This window comes from Pelodiscus sinensis, chromosome 4 (assembly GCF_049634645.1).
Source record: "Pelodiscus sinensis isolate JC-2024 chromosome 4, ASM4963464v1, whole genome shotgun sequence".
Lineage (NCBI taxonomy): Eukaryota > Metazoa > Chordata > Testudines > Trionychidae > Pelodiscus > Pelodiscus sinensis.
The window spans coordinates 47821625-47844459 of NC_134714.1; the positions used below are offsets into that span (position 1 = coordinate 47821625).

The 22835-nt window shown below is 44.4% G+C and overlaps 1 protein-coding gene across 6 annotated transcripts in view; it reads left to right on the forward strand.

The window, feature by feature from the left end:
• RALGAPA1 (Ral GTPase activating protein catalytic subunit alpha 1) overlaps nt 1–22835 on the forward strand; it is a 230850-nt gene that overhangs the window by 122906 nt on the left and 85109 nt on the right. For all 6 annotated transcript variants that reach the window (XM_014570781.3, XM_014570783.3, XM_014570782.3 and 3 more), the window contains 3 exons: nt 2546–2654; nt 20317–20427; nt 20852–20920. In XM_014570781.3, coding sequence (XP_014426267.2) covers nt 2546–2654; nt 20317–20427; nt 20852–20920 — 289 coding nt within the window. The remainder of the gene's footprint in view (nt 1–2545; nt 2655–20316; nt 20428–20851; nt 20921–22835) is intronic.

Sequence of the window (22835 nt, forward strand, 5' to 3'; positions counted from 1 at the left end):
CCTTATGCCTCTGCTTCTTAGTTCTTTCTCACACCCTGTAGCTTTGAGTTAGAACGTTGCAATATCCAAGCTCTCACTGACCTTTGCAGCATTTGAGCTCTTGCTCACTGGATATCTGCCTAATTGTTTATAAATACCTGTGGGTAGTGGTTGTTAGTAGTTTGCTGGTTTAGTGCAGTGTTGCTTTTTTAATTCATTCCTTAGTCCAGGAGAGGATGGGAGGGTAAAAGGGTTTACATGTCCCCCCCACAGGCCTGTGGCAGGAGAGGCAAGGGTCTGCCGAGCAGCCAGAGGAAGAGGGGCTGGCAGTAGTAACAGAGGTCTGACCCTCTCCTCCTCATGCTCACCAGCAGCAGTGGGGAAAGTGGAGCAAGGTGACCCCAGATCACTCTGCTTTCCCAGCATACCGCTTTAGGAGAGAGGTGGGACTATCCCCAGCACGAACTGGTGGAAAGTGAAGTGACGTGACCAGGGGAACAAGGCAAGCTGGGGCCGTGTGCCCACTCCCCCCACCACTGCTAGTGAGTGCAATGGGAATGCTGGTGCCGGAACCCTGATCCAACTAGTTTCCCAGGCAGCCTTGGTTGGGGATGAGGCAGGGCAAGCAAGGATAGGGAAGAGGCAGAGAGAGGGCAGAGCAAGGGGAAGCGGGGACAGGACCTGAGGCAGAGGAGGGTTGTCCCAGCTCTTCCTCAGGCTGCGGGGTGGGTCACATAGCCTTTGGTCCTCTGTGTCTTCTCTCACCAGTCACCCCTGCCTCAGTTTATCCTGCCTCTGATTTAGCAGAGCAGAAGTCTCTAGGGTTTAAGAATTGCCCTCCATGTCAATAATGCCCTCAGGGATAAGCAGATTAGATGCCTAATGCATTTGGGAGAAGAGCATATTCTTGATAGGGACTCAATTTATAAGTTCTCAAACACAAAAAGCTAGGGAGGTACGCTTAACAATGTTCTTTATTGAAAGATCAATACGTTGCTCCTCAGACCCTGGAGCAACAGAGCCTGAAAACCTATAGCAATTATGTAAATATACTCCCATATCTCCTTTGATATCAAATAACTAAAGGCATGTCTACATGTACAGTGCTACAGCAGCATAGCGCCTCAGGTGAAGGAGCTCTTTGCCAACAGGAGAGAGCGCTCCTGTCCGTTGGTATACTAAAACCACCTCTGTGAAGAGCAGAAGTTACGTCAGTGGGAGAGACTCTCCCACCAACATAGTGCTGTGCGTACAGCACTTATTTCAGTGTAACTTAAGTCACTGGGAGGGTGAAGGGGGCATATGCGATCCAGTCCCCTTCCTGCCTTTGACCTTCTATTTTTCATACTGTACTCTTTTGCTTTCCTGCATGTAGCTGTGAGTCACCACCCCTTCTCTCCTCATCTTAGTCTCTTCTCACCTTACTGATTTTGGCTCTCTGTACCATCTCTTCATTCTTTCAGTTTCCCACACCAGCTTTGCAGTGCCAAGTTTTCATGTTAACTTCCCATTCAATCATTTCTTCTCCCAACTCCTCTCCTTCCTCTGCAAGTTTAGTCTTTTTGTCTGCATTTTGTCTTGCACATGTGAAAATGGCCACTCCTTTGATTTTATTTTCACTCGGCAGTATTCCCTCTTTGACCTATCTGTTGTTCAATTCTTTCTCTGACCACCATCTTCTCCTCTTCACTGCCATTGGTCCTCTTCTTCCTCAACACTGACTGTAATCAGTTCCTTAACTTTCTCTCACCATAAAGTCCACCCTTCTAAACTCCTTTCCTACTTGTATATCACATCAGCTTGCTCTGCTCATCCTCATGTGCTAAAGAAAATCAATGTAGACATCTTCCAGTAAGATTCACCATCTCCTCTTCATAGCAAATCTAAAGTGTTAAAACATCCATGAGCAAGACTCAAAAAAGGAAATGAAACATACAAGGTTGCCGTTTTATTCTGTAAAAAGGGATCCTGGTCCATGACAGAAACTCCTAGGTGCTACAATAATACAAATAATAAATATCAATAAATAAGTTGTCTTAAAATTATGACATTTTATTGATCTGTGTTTGATTTTTTTGGTCTGTTGCTTGACTTTTTTTTAACCTTTAGAAGGTAGCCTTATTTATGTGTGCTAATTGAAGATGAAAAGTTCATTCTGCAAAGTACCTGCACAGTTGCAGGGCTTCTTCCTTTTTCTCCTGCTCTTACCTGCTTAGTGGGAAACTCCCATCTTTTACCCTGTTCTAGCTTCTGGGATGGGGAATTGGGGATTCTTATAAAAGTTAAAAATGCTGTATAGCACATAATAAATTAATGTTTTTATGTTTAGCTTGTTTAGGAAATGGTAGCTATGTACATATTATATCTTAAGAAGACAGTCCAGAAATCAGAACTATCATAAGTTTTTATTGCTGGTAGTTGAACACTCTTGGAATTTTGAGTTCTTCTTTTAACTTGACAGTCTAGATGCTGCACAGCTACAGCAGTATCTTAAAAAAAGTACAGTTAATGCAGGGTAAGTAACAATTCATTATATCTGTTTTTGAAATCTAATGTTGTTTTGCAGATGTGTTGCTCTTTGTAGCCTTGGCATTTGGATCTGTGAGGAACTGGTTCATGAATCACATCATCCTCAGATCAAGGAAGCACTGAATGTGATTTGTGTGTCTTTGAAGGTAAGACTAAGCATGCTGCAATGTGCTACAACTTAACTTAAAAATTACTTACATCTTCAAAGTCCAGTGTACAAATGAACTAGGTAATCTTCACAACTCTGAATTTCGCAAGTGTCATTTTACAGATGAGACTGAGATACAAGTCAAGTGACTTATCATAGGCAGCTAAGTGATTTGGTATCAAATGCAGGATTACACACAAGTCCTTGGCCTCCAGTCCTGTGTTCACTCTGCAGTAGAAGAATTAATTAATTTAAAAGGTAAAATTAACATTTGTATTACCTGACAAAGCAAGTCATTGCTTAAGATCCAAAGGCCAGGTTGTGTGCTGAAGGGGAGAACACAAGGTACTATCCCTTCCTTACACACCTGCACAAGTGCCAGTCACATTTATAGTCTGTGCAGCCTGATCCTTAGGCACTTCTTCCTCATAGTGCAAGCCTTCCTAAATAGAGTAGAGGAGGCAGAACAATAGCTTAGTCCCTACTGTTCACTAATCAGCAGGTATGGCCAGATGTGCAAGAGGATGTGCCACTTATGTATTTGAGAGCTCCTAAAGGTCTGAGGCCTTTCTGGGGCAAGGAGCCTCTTAGCACTCACATTGGGACTGTGTAGCTCAGTCTGTAATCTGAATCGAACACAGGCCACAACTATGCATTGTTATGGTTGTTCATGATGAAATTGCCCACAGGAAAGGAATAATATAACTCTGGCATAAAAAGTAAAGGAAAAATTGATTTTACTACTGTCGTTCTTACTTACAAATATATTTTAAAGATTTTATTAAATGTATTTTGTTAATGAGGAATGTTAAAGTTCTTCACAAAGCTTTTCACTTTCCCTTTAATATGATCTGAGTAGTTTTATAAACTTTAGACTTTTTATACAATTTTAGGTTGTGTGACTGTTACTTTATTATAAACATTCTAGATTTTCATGTGTTCTAGATAGCCCGGTGGAGTGAAGGATTATTGTCAATATGATTGCTATTTTGGAATTTGTTCACTCATGTGTACCTTACTTAGACATAGATGCTATACACCAGGGGTCTCCAAACTTTTCAGCCCGAGGGCCGCATTAACTATCAAACAGCAGTTCGGGGGCCGACTACACACTTGAGGTCCAAATAAAAAACAATCAAAACATGGATGTTGTTTTTAATTATGTATTTAATATTATTTTATTCAGTTATTATTTAATAACACATTCATACACTACACATGAACACCTGTATTAGTGTGAATGGTGAAATTGTTTCCTGGATGCCAAAATAGCAGACATTTCTGGCTTTAGATTTGTTGTCCCTAACATCAACAGTGACCTGAGATTATCATCGGACAAGTTTGTTCTCAAATTGTTCTTCACGTATTTCATTCTTGAAAATGTTTGTTCACACAGGTATGTTGTTCCAAAGATTGAAAGGTACCTTGATGCAAAAGTTTTGACATTAGGAAAGTCTTCCTTGGGCAAAAACTGGTAAAAACCCACCAGTCCTGTTTTGAACTTGTCCCTAAGGAGGTCATTTGCTTGCAACTCAATGACTTCCAGCTGCAGTTCATCTGGGCAACTGGCCACATCTGCTTCAAATGGGTTTTGAAACAATCTCACTTCTTCTGCCTTTGAATCCAAAAAGGTCTCCACGGGCCGGATGAGAGGGCCTCGCGGGCCGCATCCGGCCCCCGGGCCGTAGTTTGGAGACCCCTGCTATACACAAATGTTTTGAAAAGCCATATATTCAAATATGGTTAGTAGCAATTGCGGACCAGTATCAACACCTTACTGCTTGATGGAGGAGATTCCTAGTGGAGTCATCTTATCCTTTCCTTTCATTATTCTGAAACTACCATAAGTTTCCATAGTAATGGTATTCCACAGCTTCCTCATTGCCAAGTTCGTTCTTCAGCCAGTCTTCTTTCTTCCCCTCCCTCCCTCCAGTCAAATATATAATCTATATTTCCCAATTTAAAACACTTCTTACTATTCTATAGTTTTTTGAATAATCAAAATACCTGGTTCCTTCCCGATTCTTAGCCTCTTACTACCTAAAGGTTTTGCAGACTGGCATGTCTCAACAGCATACTCTGTTTTCTTGACCTTTCCTAGTAGGTCTTGTTTTTAAAACATTTCTTAATTTTCCTTATTTTCACTTAAACTGTCCACAGCTAGTCTTTTGGCTGTGATAAACAGAATGTGGTGCACTTTTGGAGATTAAGCCTTGACAAGTGGAGTTGAATAAATACCTTGCTGTTTCCAACAGGTTCTTTTAGTAATAAGCAGCCTATTGCTGTTGCCTGTTTTGCCATATCATGTTTTAGGTGTGGCAACTTCTCAGTGATCTGATTGCCTCTCCAGTTTACCATAACTTGTACATTTGACAAGTTTGGCCCAATTTCTCTGTAAATTTGATATTAAAGAAATGTCTGATTTTAACATCTACCTGATTTATCGAAGTTGTGCAATATATTAATCTTCCAAAATACAGTAAAACTCCAGTTGTTCGGCATCCAGTTGTCCGGCACTCCCGATAGTCGGACATCAACTGGAACCCGGAAGTGCTCTGGCCACCCAGGAGCTGCTCTGCCCCTGGCTTCCCCAAGTCCGCCACTGGTCAGTTTCAGCAGCGGCGGACTTGGGGAAGCCCAGGGCAGAGCAGCTCGGGTGCTGCCGGGTTGGTCCCGCAGCACCGCCCCTCACCTGAGCGGCACTGCGGGACCAACCCAGCAGCACCCCAGCTGCTCTGCCCCTGGCTTTCCCAAGTCCGCCGCTGGTCAGTTTCAGCAGCGGTGGACCTGAGGAAGCCGGGGGCAGAGCAGCTGGAATGTTGCTGGACTGGTCCCGCAGCACCCCAGCTGCTCTGTCCCCACTTCCCCAAGTCCGCCACTGCTGAAACTGACCAGCGGCGGACTTGAGGAAGCCGGGGTCAGAGCAGCTGGAGAGCTGCTCACAATGCGCAGTTCCCTGCCGACCCCCTTCCCCCCCCAGACCCCTCATAGTCCCCCTTTCCCGTACTCTGGCATAGCCAATAATCTGGCACCCCCTGGGTCCCAAAGGTGCCGGATTATCGGAAGTTTACTGTAATTTATTTCCCCTTTGTTCTTCTATTCTTTCTTTTTACTAACAATTATTGTAAACCAGTATCTTGTCGTAACTGCACATAGTTTGGACAAGTTAGTGCTTGAATGAAAACATAAGTGGCTATGCCACATTTCTGTTCTTCACTGGTTCAAGTTGGTAAAAACTTTGGAACATGCTATGTTTTCTCTCACCTTGAACACTAGGGTAAAATACCTACAAATGTACTGTCTAAATGAAAAGTTCATAAATACGGTTTTGAGTCATGGAGAAACAAGCCAGATGTAGACTGGTACATAAATAAATGTCTTGGCTTCCACATAATCAAGAATTGGGACTCCCAGAGAGGATTATTTTCTTATTGGGAGAGGAATAAATGGCTAAAGATACAGGAAGCTATATTCCTAGTCTAATGTATTGATAAGTACAGTGTGTATACCATTGAACAGGAATGGTACCTGACAAAAGCAAATTACATGCTTATAACTCAGATGTAGCAACACATTCAGAACTCCAGCCAAGAAGCTATGTCCAAGTACATCCAGCAGTTTGACTGTGAAGACACTGCTGTGTGTCTCTTTTAACCACGCTGAAAGTCTCAGCATGAAGGATGCTAATTGGCCATCTGTACCACTGCAGCTAGATGTTGTGTACAACTCAAAAATATCTTGGGCTTCCAGTGATTTTAAAGTCTTCCAGAAATACCTGTTGCTAACACCACTTTATCAGAAATGGATTCAGCTGAACCATTGTTGAGTGTGACATGTAGGTAAGGGCTAAATACTTAGTTTATTTAGTGCTGTTTTGGAAACTGCAGCTGAAACCTTCTGTGAGTACAAGACACATGAGAGAGAATACAGCCCAGAAAGTAACTTTAGGAAAATGCATATTGAAGGCGTGGCTGGACTTTGATGGAGCTATCCGGAGACTGACTCAATCCGATCAAAGAAAATCTGGCAATAGAATATCAGCCACACATGAAAGACCTAAGCTTATTTGAAGAGAAAATGAGAACAAGTATTACATAGTTTGAGCAACATCTCATTGACTTATCACCTCTTACATCAATTTAGGCTGTTACAGATGGTATGGTGTATATTAATACTACCCTCTGAGACAAAAGTTTATTAATATATACATCAGTCAAAGTGACACGGTGATGTAAAATCTTTGATGGTGCAGTAAATAATATAATTTGTTATAAAGTAGTCTATATTGCATGGTTAGATGGAAACACCAAGGCTGTGTCTACACTGCACTCCTTTTCCGGAAAAGGGATACAGGTTAGACAGTTCGGAATTGCAAATCCGCGGGGGATTTAAATATCCCTCGCGGCATTTGCATTTATATGGCTGCCACTTTTTTTCCGGCTTGGGGATAAGCCAGAGAAAAGTGCCAGTCTAGACGCGATTCTCCGGAAAATAAGCCCTTTTCCAGAGGATTTCTTATTCCTACTTGAAAAGGATATTTAAATCCCCCGCGGATTTGCAATTCTGACTCGTCTCATTAGCATCCCTTTTCCGGAAAGGGATGCCAATATAGACGTAGCCCAAGAAAATACATATTAACACAATCAAACTAATACATGTGGGAATAAAAAAATGTAGGTCATACCTAAAGGATGGAAGATGGTTTTGGAAAGCAGTGACTTAGAACTTAGCCATCATCATAGATAGTCAGTGTGAGTGCTCAGTGCAATGCTGTAGCAAAAAGAGCTAATGTTGCTGGCATGTTTAAAAAAGGGAACACCACACAAAATAATACATTGTGTCCTGTTCTGATGTCCACTCTTCAAGAGGATATGGAAATACATATGAAAGGTCAAAGGAGGACCACAAACATTATCCAGGTATTTGAAAACAAGTCATGCAGTGTGAGGCTTAAGGATTCTGTCTATTTTTAGTTTATCAAGGAGAAGATTAAGAGATGACATAGTCATTGTAAGTGCTTACACATGGGAAAAGATACTCAAGAGTGAGAGGCCTTTTCAGTCTGTCTGACAAAGGTACAACAAGATCCAATGGTTGGAAATTGAAGCTAGACAAATTTGGCTCTGAAATAAGATTCTATTTCTGGCTGTGAAGGAACTTGGACATTGGAACATCTTACTTGGCTGGTAGTGGACTCTCCATGGCTCGGAGTCTTGAAGAGAAGATTAGATTTTTAAAGAAAATAAGATATGCTTTAATTCTTGGATAAATTGTATGGCCTATAATGTGGGGGGGGGGGGGGGGGTTGAGCTGGGTGATCATGATGCTTCCTTCGAGCCTTAAAATCTGTCTAAACATCCCTGTTTATCCCCTTTTTTCATGGGTAGTGGGGAAAATAGGATTGCTTGCATGCTTTTAGCACCTGCAACTCTGCATTAAGGCAGTGAATTTAATAAAATCTCATGCCTCATAGCTTGTCAGTTGCCCGTAGAGGTCAGGAATAATTCTTAAATTCAATAATTTGGACATTCAGGATGTCCCAACAGTTTCCATCTCACATAGTGTTAATATGTTTCTTGATGGGTTGCCATACATGTTTTTAAAGTTACTTCCAGCAGTCTGGATTTGATTTCAAATTCTGTAATCCATTTGTCCAATTTTTTAGATTTTCATGTTTGTCAAGGTAATGTGGAGGTCACCCAAACACATAAATAGAGAATCTGTCCCCTGTTTATTGTACTCTCTTTAACCACTTTCCACATTATTCTTTAGCAGATCAGAAGAGGTCATTTCCTCAGGAATAAAAAATAGTTCTGTTTTAGTCTTAATCCCTGAAGATCCTCCTGCAGATTTAAATCTCTTTTACAAATGTCTGCTTTCTTTCAGTCAAATGCAAAAAAAGTGGCAGAATCTATAGCCACTAACAAACAAAGTGCAAAATTAAATATTTTGAGAGAAGAAGAGGCAGTGGAGAACTGCTTATATCTGCTCATTTGTATCCCTCTGGCTCATAAGAGTCCTCTCCACAAGATGTCCTGTTTCTGATGCAAATAAAAAAGAAAATTTAATTGAAAGTTTGCAGTCAGTACCTTTCCTTGTGCTCATTGAAGTGTGTAATTTCACCCGATTTTCCCAGTCACATTGAAATGATTCTTCTGCTCTACTCTGTGCTGGTTAAACCTCAGTTGGATTATTGTGTCTGGCTGGTTCTGGGCACCACATTTCAAGATAGATGTGGAGAAATTGGAGTAGGTCCAGAGAGAGCAACAAAAATGATTAAAAGTCTAGAAAACATGACCTGTGAGGGAAGACTGAAAGAACTGCATTTGTTTAGCTTAGAAAAGAGAAGAATTAGAGGGGACACAATAGCTGCTTTCAAATGTCGAAAAGAGTGTTACAAGCAGAAGGGAGAAAAATTGTTCTCCTTGACCTCTGATGATAGGACAAAAAATAATGGGCTTCAACTGCAGCAGGGGAGGTTTAGGTTGGACATTAGGAAAAACTTCCTAACTGTTAGGGTGGTTAAAGATTAGAATAAATTACCTAAGAAAGTTGTGGAATCTCTATCACTAGAGATAGTTAAGAGCAGGTTACACATCTATCAGGGATGATCTCGATCAGTGGTACTCAACCTTTTTTAATTTGCGATCCCCAGACCCTGGAACATTTTTTTTATTGAGCCAAAAAAAAAAATCCTCTTTAATTTAAAACACCAAAGCACCACTCTGCTCCACTGCCGCCCCCCCTGCTGCAAGTAAGTCAGGCAACGAGCCGGCACTGCGACTCCTTCCGCCCGGAAGACCCATGAGTTGCGCACCACTGATCTAGATGGTGCTTGGTCCTTCCGTGAGGGCAGGGGACTGGACTTGATCTCTCAAGTTCCCTTCCAGTTCTAGTATTGTATGATTCTAAGACAATGAAAAATTCAAAATGCAGCATCTGCGAGGGGAAGGAAGCTGGACTACGATGCAGCTTTCTTCTCCAATCCTATGCTGTTTTAGTTATGCACATGAAATGTTGAACTGTTTTTTTTTTTTTTTTTTGGTCCCATAATTTCCTTTTTCTGTTGTCTCCAGAAAGCCACTGTGACAACCACGGTTATTTTTCACTACTTTTTTCTTTTGCAATGTGGTTCATTTCTTCTGTTTTGAATATTTTGCTCTTCAGAAATTTACAGCTGCCCTGAAATCCCCATCTTAATACTGTTTCCTTACCACTAACTCTTAACTTTCATTTTTAAGCCTGTCTTTTTTTTTAAGTTCATGAGGTATAACATTCTAACAAGGGGTCATGGAACAGGCCTAATGACCTACAACTAGGGTAGCTTCCCCGAGTTCTGTTCAGAATTGGCCCCGTAACTACATGGAACTGCATCCCCTATTATTTGAGAGAAGATGTGCTCTAGTAATTCTTGCTTCTGGGCCCAGAATGGTTCTCCATTCCCCTGCCTTAACCAAAGCAGTTCCCTGAACTAAGTTCCATAGACTTATGCCCAAGAAGAAACCAGTTGTTAGAACTGCTGTCTCATTGTCTCAAGGAGGTAGTGAGAGAGCCGCAGCAGATAAATGAACAGCTTAAATTGGGATGAAAGAAAATGGTAAGTGCTCATTTTTTTTTAGCCAGAGTTCCAACTAGTGACATTTACATCCAACACTTCTATTCTTATTCCAGACAATTTTAGTTGTGCAATCAACCATTCTTGTCTGATGTTGAACTTGCTCCATTGCTAACAAACTCTCTGTAATGGCAAAATAGAAATTCCAGTGCTTGGATGAGGCACATGAGAGATTAAGTAAGAAAACTTAAGAGTGGAAAAGATGAAAGGATTTAATATGCCCTGCAAGAAAAAGATGCAAGAATTATTAACGGACTTGGAAAGACTCAAGTGCTCGTTAGAAGAAAATGCAGCCTCAGAAATCCAAGAAACTCTAATCTTTATTATCATCACCTCAAATTATTTTTTAAGGAGAAATTGAAGAGGGCAACCTAGATAAACAAGATTATTTAGAAGAAGCTAACCAAAGTAAGATCTTTTGAATCCCAAACAGGGTAATGAGCACTGGTTATACTACTGTACTGTAGTCTATAAATATTTGAAGTTTATTAAAAATGTGTCCGAATCCTCACACACACATTTATTCTAAAGGAAACTTCACACAGCTGTCTTAAAAGTATAGCAAAGGGAATGGAACAAAACTCGACTCACCACTCTTCTGTTTTGCAAAGTGTGGCAAGGTGAGGAGTGGAGGATGAAGCAAAAGTAAAAATTTAAGTAAATTAGAATGGTAAGCTCATGCATACAATGCCTTGTCACTTCAAGTTATGTTAGAGAAAATATTAGTGTTACGGAATCTATACACACAGGAATGCTATTAAAAAAATAAAGAAACCCAGACATGAATACTATTAAAACAATTGACTGATCCTAAAGTACTCTAGTGTAGGTTTCCCTTCCAGGCTACAGCATTACAGTGTCTCCCCCTTAATCAATAGGTGGGAGGGATATGTAAGGAAGATAGGCCATATCTGCACTTAGGTGTGTGGGTGACTTTGATTAAATATATAACAAAAGATTACCATTGCTAAGAGATACTTAAAAGTAGTTTTTTGTATATAGGCAAAAGGTTATTACAATAAAAGCTCTATAGTAGTCCCACTCACTACCCATTTGTTAATTCATTTTCTCAGTATCAAAATGAACTCACTGTCATGAGAGTACATGGAAAAGAGTAACTGCATTTCCTTGAAAAAGTTGTTAATTATATTTAAACAATGAAGACATTTGAATCTGGAGCCTAAATGGAAGCTTGCCTAACAGTTCCTTATCACATGACAATTTCTTGTGTGTGGATTTCAAGAGACATCTATTTACAGCTAAAAATGATTTGGTTTACAATCCGTACATCCTCACCTGAAAACCTTTGATGCAATTCCAAGACAGAGGCGTCAAGTCATTAGTCCCTGCTGATCTGTATCATTCTGGATATGCTAATTGAACAAAATTATCAATTAGGAAGAGTAAAGCAATCAATGGTAAAAGATTCTTACCATTCTGAGAAAAGGGGTGGAATGCTCTCTCACACCAACAATATATCTGAGCTGTGTCCTGTTCCCTGGAATGGCAACCTGGAGAAGGAGAAACAAAAAGCACTGAGGCAACTAAGCTAAAGCTGAGGTATAACCGAGAGCGGTAAAGATCAGAGCTCCACTGTGTGTAAAAGCACATATAATGTGTTATCAACAAAGATACCAGTAAATATCAACTAGAACCATCCACACGATGGTTTAGACTTTAGACTATACAGAGAAAAAGATGTTAAAATGTTTCTGTAGAACAATTAACGGGCACTCAGATCATTCCACTGCCCACTAGTGTATATGTGTTAAGTGTGTCCCAAATTAGAACTAAACCCTTAAGTCTGTTTTTGGAACAGTGAGGTATCCTTGAGTAAAACCAGTGGCATTCTAAAGCTGCTGTTAGTCTGGAGTTTTAGGAAATATTTGTTGTTTGTGCCAGACTGTCCGAGAATAGACATTGTTTTTACAGGGAGAGAAATATACGAGACAAATGCAGATTCGTATAATCCTTGCAAACAAAGTTTAATTGGATACTTGTCTCCCGAATATCAGCTGCTACTTCCAGCAGATTGAGCTGTTTAATCAAGTTAAAAGGATTCTCCCATCAACTTTCTGTAAAACTTTGAGGGTTGTTTTGTTTTTATTTGGTATGATGTCTTAATAAAGGTTGAAACTTTCTAGTCCAGCACTGTTAGGACTTGATCAGTGCCGAACCAGAGAAGTTGCCAGACAATGGGAGGTCAATATTGTCTAGCAACATTACTAACACTTGCACTGCTTCCTGGGATGTTAGAAGACATTTAGGGGTAAACTAGAGCTGAACAGAGCCGGCTCTACGCACCAGCAAAACAAGCAGGTGCTTGGGGCAGCACATTGCCAGGGATGGCATTCTGGCTTGCAGGAGGAGCAGGGCGGCGGGGCACCCTGCGGAGGCCACCCTAAGCTGGGAGCCCCGGGCCCGGCTGCTCAGAACCTGTGCCTAGCCCTGTCAGCCGACGGTCAGGGCAGTGTGTGTGTATATGTGCTGAGAAAAGGTTTAACGTCCGTGACTTTACTGCTAGGACTGGGGTCCCGTCGCAGAGGGCAGCCAACAGGCTGACAGACGCCCTTGTTTATAGGAAGAGCTTATTACACCTCAGATTTTAGCTGCTAGGATACAGGATCCCTTCGCAGCGGGCAGTCTAGGGAAGAGTGAGAGATGCCCCAACGGATCTGTCACCTGGGAGTGACACGATCCAAACGTCCAAGCTCCTCCTATACCTGTCCCTTATGACCAGCTGAAGTTCTTTTAAATTGTGCTTGGTTCTGTTACAGCAACTGAAGGAGTCAGGTTAAAAACTTAAACAGTTACAGGTTTATTAAAAAGACTTATAAAAGCATATGGTAACAATGGCTATTACTCTCTTTCTTAACTGCTAGCAAATACAGATCTTATGGTTACAATGACTATTGCTCTATTTCTTAACTGCTAGCAAATATAAATCTTAAAAATGGTTACAAAGAAAATAAAGATAGAAAATAGAAATAATGGTACCAAGTGACAGCTTAATCTTTAAAGAGCTCTAAATCTATGTGTACACTTAAGACAAAGGACCACATCCAGGTACAATTTTTACCCCTTTCTGTGCCTCTCTACTCCAGCGGGTCAAGCCATGGCCGGTCCCTCAATTCCTAGGAAAGACGAATACGAGGTGGGCGTCCCTGTGGAACCTTGGGAGGTCAAAACACCTAACCTGACCAGCAGATAGATGGTAGATTGACACTCAAGAGTAAATGTACTGCTGGACCCATCTTTATACCCCTGGGGGCCTGTATCCTCTTTCTTATCTAAGATGCCAAATTGTACTGGTCCGTTTTGTGGCGCCAGTTCTTACAAGCAAGTTTCAACTTAATTTACCCTTGCAAGAGAGAGAACTAAATTGTGAGTACTAGACATTTTTTTTTTTTTTTTTTTTTTTAACTGGGCGAGAGATTCCTCCCCCCGCGGATGGCTGTGTGTTCGTATCAATATGGGTTTGAGTCAAGGGCACTCCTCGGCAGCCTCTTGGTCAGCAATTGGCATATCATTGTTTACAGCCATTCACGGTCACAGCAGCCTGCCATATCCTGAGCCTCCTGCTCCAAGGCTTTTACTGCTCTGTGTGCCCTGTATGTTCCAGGAAAGCAAAGATGGATGTTACAGGGGGGGTTCCTGTCTGGCTACAGGCTCCAGAGTGCTGGGAGGGCAGGGCGTGGCACCTGGCCCTGGTGCAGGGCAGCCGCAGCTGGTGACGCTGAGCCTGGCGGAGCAGGCTGCGGCCATGGTGGCTGTTCCTAGCAGCTGGCTCACTGGTGCAGAGTTCAGGGGCTTGGCAGGCACTGGGGCTCAGCTGAGGCAGAGTCCCATCCCCCGAGCAGGGAGCCCCGTGGAGGCCGTCCCAAGCTAGGAGCCCCGCACCCAGCTGCTTGGAGCCTGCGCCTGGCCCCAGGGTGCTGGGAACTCTGCGTGGGAAGCCCCGAGGCGTGGCCCCTTCTGGGGTGCTTTCTGGAGGGCAGTGTGGGTCGACTGCAGCTGGTGAGGCTGAGCCCGGCGGCCTCCTCTTCGCCTTGTGAGTGCTGCCTCCTCTGCCCGTGTGGCTCCCCTCGGCCAGTCACCCCACCCTCCTGTGTACCCTCCCCGCAATTCTCCCTCTACCTGCTGGCTGCAACCCTAAACATCACTCAGAATGGCCAGCTGCTGGGGCAAGTGTATCTGTGCATGCCCCTTGGTCAGAGTGAGGGAAGTGGATCACCATGTAATGCATGCACCTGCGGGCACTACTCCTGCAGCTCCTGTTGGTCAGTTTCTGGCCAATGAATGCTATGAGACTGGTGCTAAAGACCCAGGCAACATGCAGAGACCCACTGACCACTTTTACTCAAGGAACATGTACACAGAGACATGCTTCTAAGCAGCCTCCGGTCACTTTGGCAACCTGTGGGGCCCCATGAGGCAGCCTGCCTAAGTGCCCTGCTGTGCTGCAGGACATTAGTGGTCCAGAGGGTCATAGTGGCCTGGATCCAGATGTTTGCTGGGCTGAATCTACCCACCCTGGTTTACAGAATGTTACTTCAAGGAATTTGAGTGGTTTTATTTAATCTTAAAAAAAAAAAATTGTTAAATGTCTGTGATAGGGCATCTGCCCCGCACTGGCCCCTTCAGGTTTAAAACCCAGCCCTGGAGCTGGGAAGCCAGTAGCTGAGGCAGAGACAGCCAGTTAGGGCTCAGCTGGGCCTGTATAAATAGGGCTGTTGGAGGGGCAGAGATGGACATGCTCTTGCTCTAGTTGAGAAGCAGGAGGAACCTGGCTGCTAGGGAAGGTGGAGACTTCCTGAAACAGACTTGCCAATGATAAGTGGCCATTTCAGACTGCAGTTTTCCCCTCAGGTATGGGAGTTGGTGGTGACTGGCAGTGGGTCACTGAAGCAAGGCAGATATAGAGGGATTGAGGGTATCCTGAGAGAGGAGGACCCTGGAGTGCAGGGGTACTGATCTAGGACAGCACTAGCAGGCTTGACACCAGCTGAAAGGGGGTGCTCCAAGGCTGAAGAGCTAATTCCCAGAGTGGCCAGCAGGAGGCGCCTTGGAGGTGAGTTTTTGCCCTATGACAGTCTACAATAACTATCTCCAACTTCTACCCGTTTCACAGAATATGCATAAACTTTGATATGCAATATCACCTGTATGTTCTTATTTATTCATTATATTGTACATTTTCTTTATAGTCACTAGGTTTTTTTTATAAAAATGTATTTTTTCTCTGCCTCTCAATACCCCATATTACATATTACTTCCTTCTCTCTCATCTCTCAGTATCCTAAAGTTTCTTTTGAAACTTTGCCTGCTCAGCACCATTTGGCTTTCTCCACTCTGTCCATTTGCTACTTTAGGTCCTGTCTCTATCACCCCCCACTTCCTGAACCTTTTATCTTTTCTTACCCGTTTAAAGCTTTCCTTATAAGCTCTGCTGTTGTGATACTCTAAAGACTGGCTTCCCACCTTTTGAGAGAGTTTGCTAAATCCATGCCGCTACCTCTCCAACAGAAGGAAAATGAAGGTTCTGTAAATTTGAATCTTTTCACTTTTCAATTACTAATTTACTTCCATAATTTTCTTGCTCACTGCATCTTTTGGTATTGACAGAATCTCTGTTTTAGTTCTCATCTAGGCTGTGTCCAGACTCAGGGGTTTTTTCGAAGAAAGTAGCCTTTTTTCGAAAAAACTTCACCTGCGTCTAGACTGCAGCCGCGTTCTTTCAAAATTAAATCGAAAGAACGCGGCTTTTCTTTTGACAGCGGTAAACCTCATTGCACGAGGAAGAACGCCTTTTTCGACGGAGATCCGTCGAAAATAAGTGAGTGTGGACGTGGGGAGGCCATTTTTTCGAAAATACTGGCCACCAGGAAGAAGCCCTGGTGGACAATCTGGGGCATTGGTTGCATGTCTCTGGTTCCTGTCTGCAGCCATTTCTTAAAGGGACAGGCACCCTCACAGCCACTTGTTGCAGCAAAGGAGCTAGAGCACACGGCTACTTAGGTGCAGCATGTCCCAGCCCCAAGACCCTCCTGGCCCTTCCAGAGAGCCTTCTGGGGACCCAGCCAGGGGCTCCAAATGCCGGGCACCATCATGGTCTGGGCCAGAGATCAAGACCCTTCTGGAGCTCTGGGGAGAGGAGGCGGCCTTACAAGCCCTCAAAAGCGGGCGGCGAAATGCGGACATTTATGGCCGCATGGCAGAGGCCCTGGCCCAGAAGTGACACTACCCCCGCACCCAGGACCAGGTGCGCTCCAAAGTTAAAGAGCTGCGCCAAGGATATGTCAAGGCCAGGGAGGAGAGCTCCCATTCTGGTGCAGCCCCCTACTACTGCCCTTACTACAGTGAGCTGGACCAGATCCTGGGTGGTGGTGGTGAAACACGCACACCACGGCGTTTCGTCCAGTCAGGCTTGGCAGACCCTGTGGTGGACACGCCAGAGCAGGACCCAGAGCACTCAGGAGACGGGGACATGGTGCCAGGGGAGGACAGTGAGGAGATGGCGACCCTCACCCTGGAGCCAGTCACCCAGACCCCAGAGGCCTCCCAGGTGTCATCTGGCGCAGGAGAGGAAGCAGCAGGTGAGTGCAGTGAGGTTGTATAACACCCGGGGGGGGGGGGGGGGGAGGAGGTAGGTGGGTGCACAGTGGGTGATGCACTAGGGAAACCTGTCATGCTCAGGCTGATGCCCAGGTCACACACAGTGTTACCTTCAGAATGTCTGATTCCCCTGTCTCAAGAGGAGAGGGCATGCTTTTTGGACAGCTGTTGCACACATGACTGATTGTGATAGAAATGTAGCCGTGTTACTCTGATCTGAGGAAGTGGGTCTGGCCCACGAAAGCTCATCCCCTAATAAACCATCCTGTTAGTATTGTAAGTGCTACAGAGTCCAGTTTTTTAGGACTGATTGTGTCTTCTTCTTTTCCTCCACAGCCGGACCAGCCGTGCAAGAGGGCCGCAGCACCCCAGCCCCACCTCCATCTCCATCTCGGGGACATGGGAGCTGCAGACACAGGCGTGTGTATGCGGACATCCTGAGGCAGCATGTGGAGGCCGTGCAGGAGCTCAACTCCATCCTGTGAGAGAGGGCGGAGGCAGAGGATCGGTGGCGTGACCAGCTGATGGAGGAGCTGGTCCAGCAGCGCACGTCCCTGACTGCCACTCTCAGGGAGGTCTGCGGCTTGCCTGCTCCTGTGCCTGGTCCTGCTCCTCCAGCACCCCATGACCCCGCCCCACCAAACCCCCCTTCCACAACAGCATCCCTTTCCCCCCTTGGACCTCCCTCTCCCCCAGCCCCCCCAGTTCCCCAGCCCCTCTCTCCCCCTGGCCCTCCTCTCCCCCAGGCCTCCCCGTCCCAAGAGCACCCTATCCAGCCAACCGACAGGTGCACCATCCGATCCCGTGGCCATGATGGACCCCGAACACGAGGCCCAGGCAGGAGACTGCGATCAGGCAAGCACCGTGCAACCTGATTCCCTTCCCCCCTCCAGGTTTCAAGCACCCCCATCACCCCAGTTAAATGACAAAGAAAGTGTTCAACAAATTGTTTATTGTACATAGTTTTTTCTACATCAAAAATGAACAAAAGCTTTTTTATGTTTGCAACAGTTATACTATTTTTTGAGTGATATTTAAAAAAATAAAACAGAACTTATTATTTTGAGACAAACCCTGGTGTTAATGATTTCTCCAAACAGGGTCAGGAGATGGGTTGTGGAGGGAAGCTTCTTTTGGGCCAGGGCCCAGTCCCCAGGCAGAAGCCCCTCAGTAGAGTCAGTGGCCTCCACTTGAGAATTGCTCCTGGAGGGCCTCCCGTATGCAAACAGCAGACCGGTGAGCCTGGCGGATGGCAGCTGTCCGGGGCTGGGCAAAGTGCCTCTCCTGGCCATCAGCACCTCTACCCCACCCTGGTAGGAAGGCCTCCCCTTTCCTCTCCACCAGGTTATGGAGAACGCAACACGCAGCCACCACCTCAGGGATGTTGCTCTCCCCCATGTCTAGGCGTGTGAGCAAGCACCGGAATCTGCCTTTTAAACGTCCGAACGCACATTCCACCTGGTTGCGAGCCCAGTTAAGGTGAGCATTAAACTGCTCCTTGCTCGCATCCAGGTGGCCGGTGTAGGGCTTCATCAGCCACGGCATCAGGGGGTAGGCTGCATCAGCCACTATGCACACCGGCATGTGCACATCCCCAACTGCAAAGTCGTGATGCGGGAAAAATGTTCAGGCCTGAAGCCTCCGGTAGAGGTACGAGTTCCTGAAGATGCGGGCATCATGTGCCCGCCCTGACCACCCAACACAAATGTCAGAAAACTGGCCTCGATGGTCGACCAGGGCCTGGAGGACCATAGAAAAGTAGCCCTTTCTGTTAATGAATTGGGCTGCTTAATGGGGCGGTGCACAGATTGGAATGTGTGTCCCATCGAGCGCTCCTCCACAATTCGGGAAGCCAAGGGCAGCAAAGTCGGCCATGACGCTGTCCAGATCTGGTAGACAGATGAGCCTGTTGAGCAGCTCCGAATTGATGGCCTTCACCACCTGCAGAACGAGACAGACAACAAAATGTTAGAAGGGGTGCCTTATCTCTTAGGAGGAGAACCCACCACCCACCTTCCCTCTCAAACACCCCGGGAATCCCCTCCTCAGAACCCCCCCCCCCAACAATTCAGGGTGAGTGGAGGAGCTCCCTCCCACTCCCACTCCACTTTGCCCTTCCTGACAGTCTCCCTTCCCCCCACCCCAAACTGTGACTGTCCCCAGACAATGACTTACCTCCATCAGGATGGATCCAACAGTAGACCTGCCCACTCCAAATTGGTGTCCCACGGAGCGGTAGCTGTCGGGGGTTGCCAGCTTCCAGAGGGCAATGGCGACCCTCTTTTCCAGGGGGATAGCGGGCCGCAGGTGGGTGTCTTGCCGTTGCAGATCAGGGGCGAGCCAGGTACACAGCTTCTGGAAAGTGGTCTTTCGCATCCGGAAGTTGCGTAGCCACTCTTGGTCATCCCAGAGCTCCATCACGAGCCGGTCCCACCAGTCAGAGCTGGTGTCAAGCCTCCAAACACGCCTCTCCACAAAGAAGTTTGGAGGCAAGGGCAGTGTGGCTGCTTGACAGACGATCCCTTCGCACCTCTGGTCTGGGTCCAGATGGGGAAGGAGCCTCATGACTGTGTCATGCAGATGCAGCAACACTTGCAGTATGATGGCGTGGGGCCATCGCCTGCCCAGGGGCAGCTCTGGCTCCATGCCAAAAAAATGGGTCTCAAACAGAAAAACCTCCACAGAAAAAAGCTGCTGGGGTGTCCCAGGAAGCTGAGCACTCCAAACCAGCACTGCAATGCCTTGCTTACCTCCTAGAGGGACAGCAAAGGCAGCTGCAGAAGCAGAGCAACGGGTGTTCAGGAGTGTCCCTTTAACCACACCGCGTCTCTGCAAAGGGCAGGCAGGCAGCAGCACCCGGAAGGAAATGCTGCCCCCATGCCCTGGCAGAAGCGGTTCCGGGTGGCTTTTAATTTCGAAAGAGCGTCCAGCAGTCAGGACGCTCTTTTTCGAAAAAGTGGATCGATTTTCCGATCCACGTATTGTAGTCTAGACGCGCTCTTTCGAAAGATACTTTCGAAAGAGGCTTGCAGTCTAGACATAGCCCTAGGGAATTTGATTCTTTCTCATCAACTGTTAATTGTATTATTACTGATAAGGATAACAGAAAGTGTGTTCTTTCCTTCTGGTTTCATGGTACATACACTGATAGCCAATCTGAACATAAAGCTTAGGGGTTTTCCCCTTGATGTGCAGCCCATCTTTTCTCCTTTGCCTATGAAATTATGTGACTCCATTTATGTGTCTGATGATAAAGTAATTCATGTTAAATTGAAGAGCAGTAAGTTATAAAGCAATGGACTCATTCCACAGCTCTTCCTAATCTCTTTTTAAATCTGTAATACTATTAATGATTCTTGTCCATCATATTCAGCATGTCATAGCTTGAAATCGTGCACAATTATTACGATTTATTTCTGTTTTTTTACAGTTTCCAAATAAAGCAGTTGCACATGTTGCCTGCAATATGCTTAATATGCTGATTCATTATGTATATAGGCTTCAAACATACCAATCTGATTCACCTTTAAAAATTATTCAAGTAAGTAATTACAAAATATTTTAAACAATTTGCAGATGTCTGGGGATTTTATGGCGCTTTTAGGAAATCGTATAATTGAAATTGAAGTGATTGTTTTTAGAGATATTAAAAGTACAATGAGCTTTTAGTCTAAGAATGCAGCTAGCGTGGATGAACTAGATAGGTGGAGGAAGGCCTTTGTGACTTCCTCTGTGCCCTGCCTAAGACACATGTAACTTAACTTGAATAATTAATTGAGTAGTGTCTTTTTTTGAAGTTCAATAAAACTTCAGATGTGCAAACAATCATCCAACTGAATTCTACAGTTGAACATAATTGTAGACGAATTTAACCATGGGTATAGTATTGTATCACATTTGCCTGGTATATTTAAGTTGAAAGGAATTGTAACTTTTAACGAAAACTGCTTATTTATTGTCCACAGATCCTGATAGCAACTATTACTCATCTTTTACCCAATACAGAAGCTTCTTCATATGAACAGGACAAAAGGGTAATTAAGCATTAATCATGATTTTCAATATGCTACTGTTAACATAAATATAGAATTGCCAGTTGTGGCTCCATGATTACACTTACATTTTGCCTTATGGCTGAGATTCAAACTCTTTGTATATAAAACAGGGGTGGGAAACAAGTAAGAAGCACAAAAAAAAAACAACAAAAATCAGCACACTCTCACTGATGTGGCCCCCAACTGAGAAGGAGAAAGAAACTCCCCATATTTCCCTTGCACACCAGAGCCTGGGGAGCCCAGGCTGCTAGATTTTGTATGCTCCAGCCCTGCAGGATGGAGCGGAGGGCTGGAACACCATTGTGGGGGTGGGAGCCCTAAGCCTCAGGGGCCACAATCAGTCCCCAGGCCTTAGGTTCCCCATCCCGATAGTGTTTACCTCTAAAATGCAGGAGGCAGCACAGCTTCATAGGTGATTAATCAGCCCCACCCAGTCAGAGGCTCCCTGCCCAGAACTGACTGACTGAGTGGGGCTCATTAATCACTTGTGTTGTGCTGCCATTCAGTGTAGAGGGAACACTGCACCCTGATGTAAAATATGGTCTATTCTCCCCAAAATTACAGCATTTATTCTTTGACAATAGAGTTTTCTGAGAATTTACAAGTAAAGTTCAAATTTAATTTTAAAAATGGCTCCATTAATAAATTGAGCACTCTGTCAGACCTTTTCTCCTTGACCCCAAAGATCCTAATCCCAAATTATTGCAGACTTTTCAAAAGTTCTGTATGGCTAATGTATTGAAATCTTGTTCATAGGTTACATTTGAAGACCATTTGGGGATTAATTATCATTTTATAATTATCAAGTATAATTTCAAGTGCATTCTTTAGAAGGGGTGGCACACAGTTCTTCATGAATTGGCTTTCTTTCAAAATAATTGCCATTTTCTGTTGTTCTCATTGGGCATGAGGTCAGAGTGCCCTAAACAAAGATGACCCTTGCTTTCATTCAACAGCTCCTCAGTGCTGCTTTCTGCCTCCTGACAAAATAGTGGATTGCCACCCTTTAAGGGCAGTTTGGCTCTATTTCCACTGGGAACAAAGAAAAGCAAAGGTTATTTTTGAAGAGGGCATCTCAACTGACAGCAGTGTGAGACTGTGGTTTTCTTGTCCTTGATTGCCCATCCCTGGTGGAAAGCAGAGCAGGTGGGGATCTACTTTGGCTTCTGCCATCAGGCCTCACAGCAGTAGAAGATCATAGAGCTGCTCTGCTGTACCACACATACTCCTTCCTCTTCTGGCACCTCACATCCAGAACACACATTAAATGCCATTTCCCTCCCCTTATGTTAATAATAGAACACTTCTGCTGGGAATGGGCAGCAGCTGGCATATTGCACAGCAGAAGTCCACCTCCACCAAATTTGCACTGGTGGGTGGTTCTTCTATTTAAGGAATTTTTTTTTTTCAAGCCATGTCCTGCCATCTAAATCTGGGACTAAAAATTCTGTAATCCCTTAATCATCATGGGTTTATTACTTGATGTTACTACAAGGCTAAATTAAGATTATTGCCATGAAATGGGTATTATGCTTATGTCATATAAAATATAGTTTCAGAAATCACACGAGGTTTTCTTTGTGGTCACCTTAATACGGGCTGTTTCACATATTTAAAGTATTTTGAAGAATTTTGTTGCTGTTTATTTGAAGAATTTTGTTGCTGTTTATTTTAACTCTGTTTAATTTATTTCACCATAGCCCCTTAGGGGTTTTTTTATTATAAATTAGTTCAGTTCTGTTTTGAGACCACAGCCATGACCCTCTAGTCTGTTAATATCCAATCCATGTTTGAAAACCTTGGGAAATATTTGTCGTGTAATGGATTGTGTAAAAGTAGCCACTAGAGGAAGGCAGGTGTATTGTAGAATCAAATAGTTGTTGATGTGGAAAAA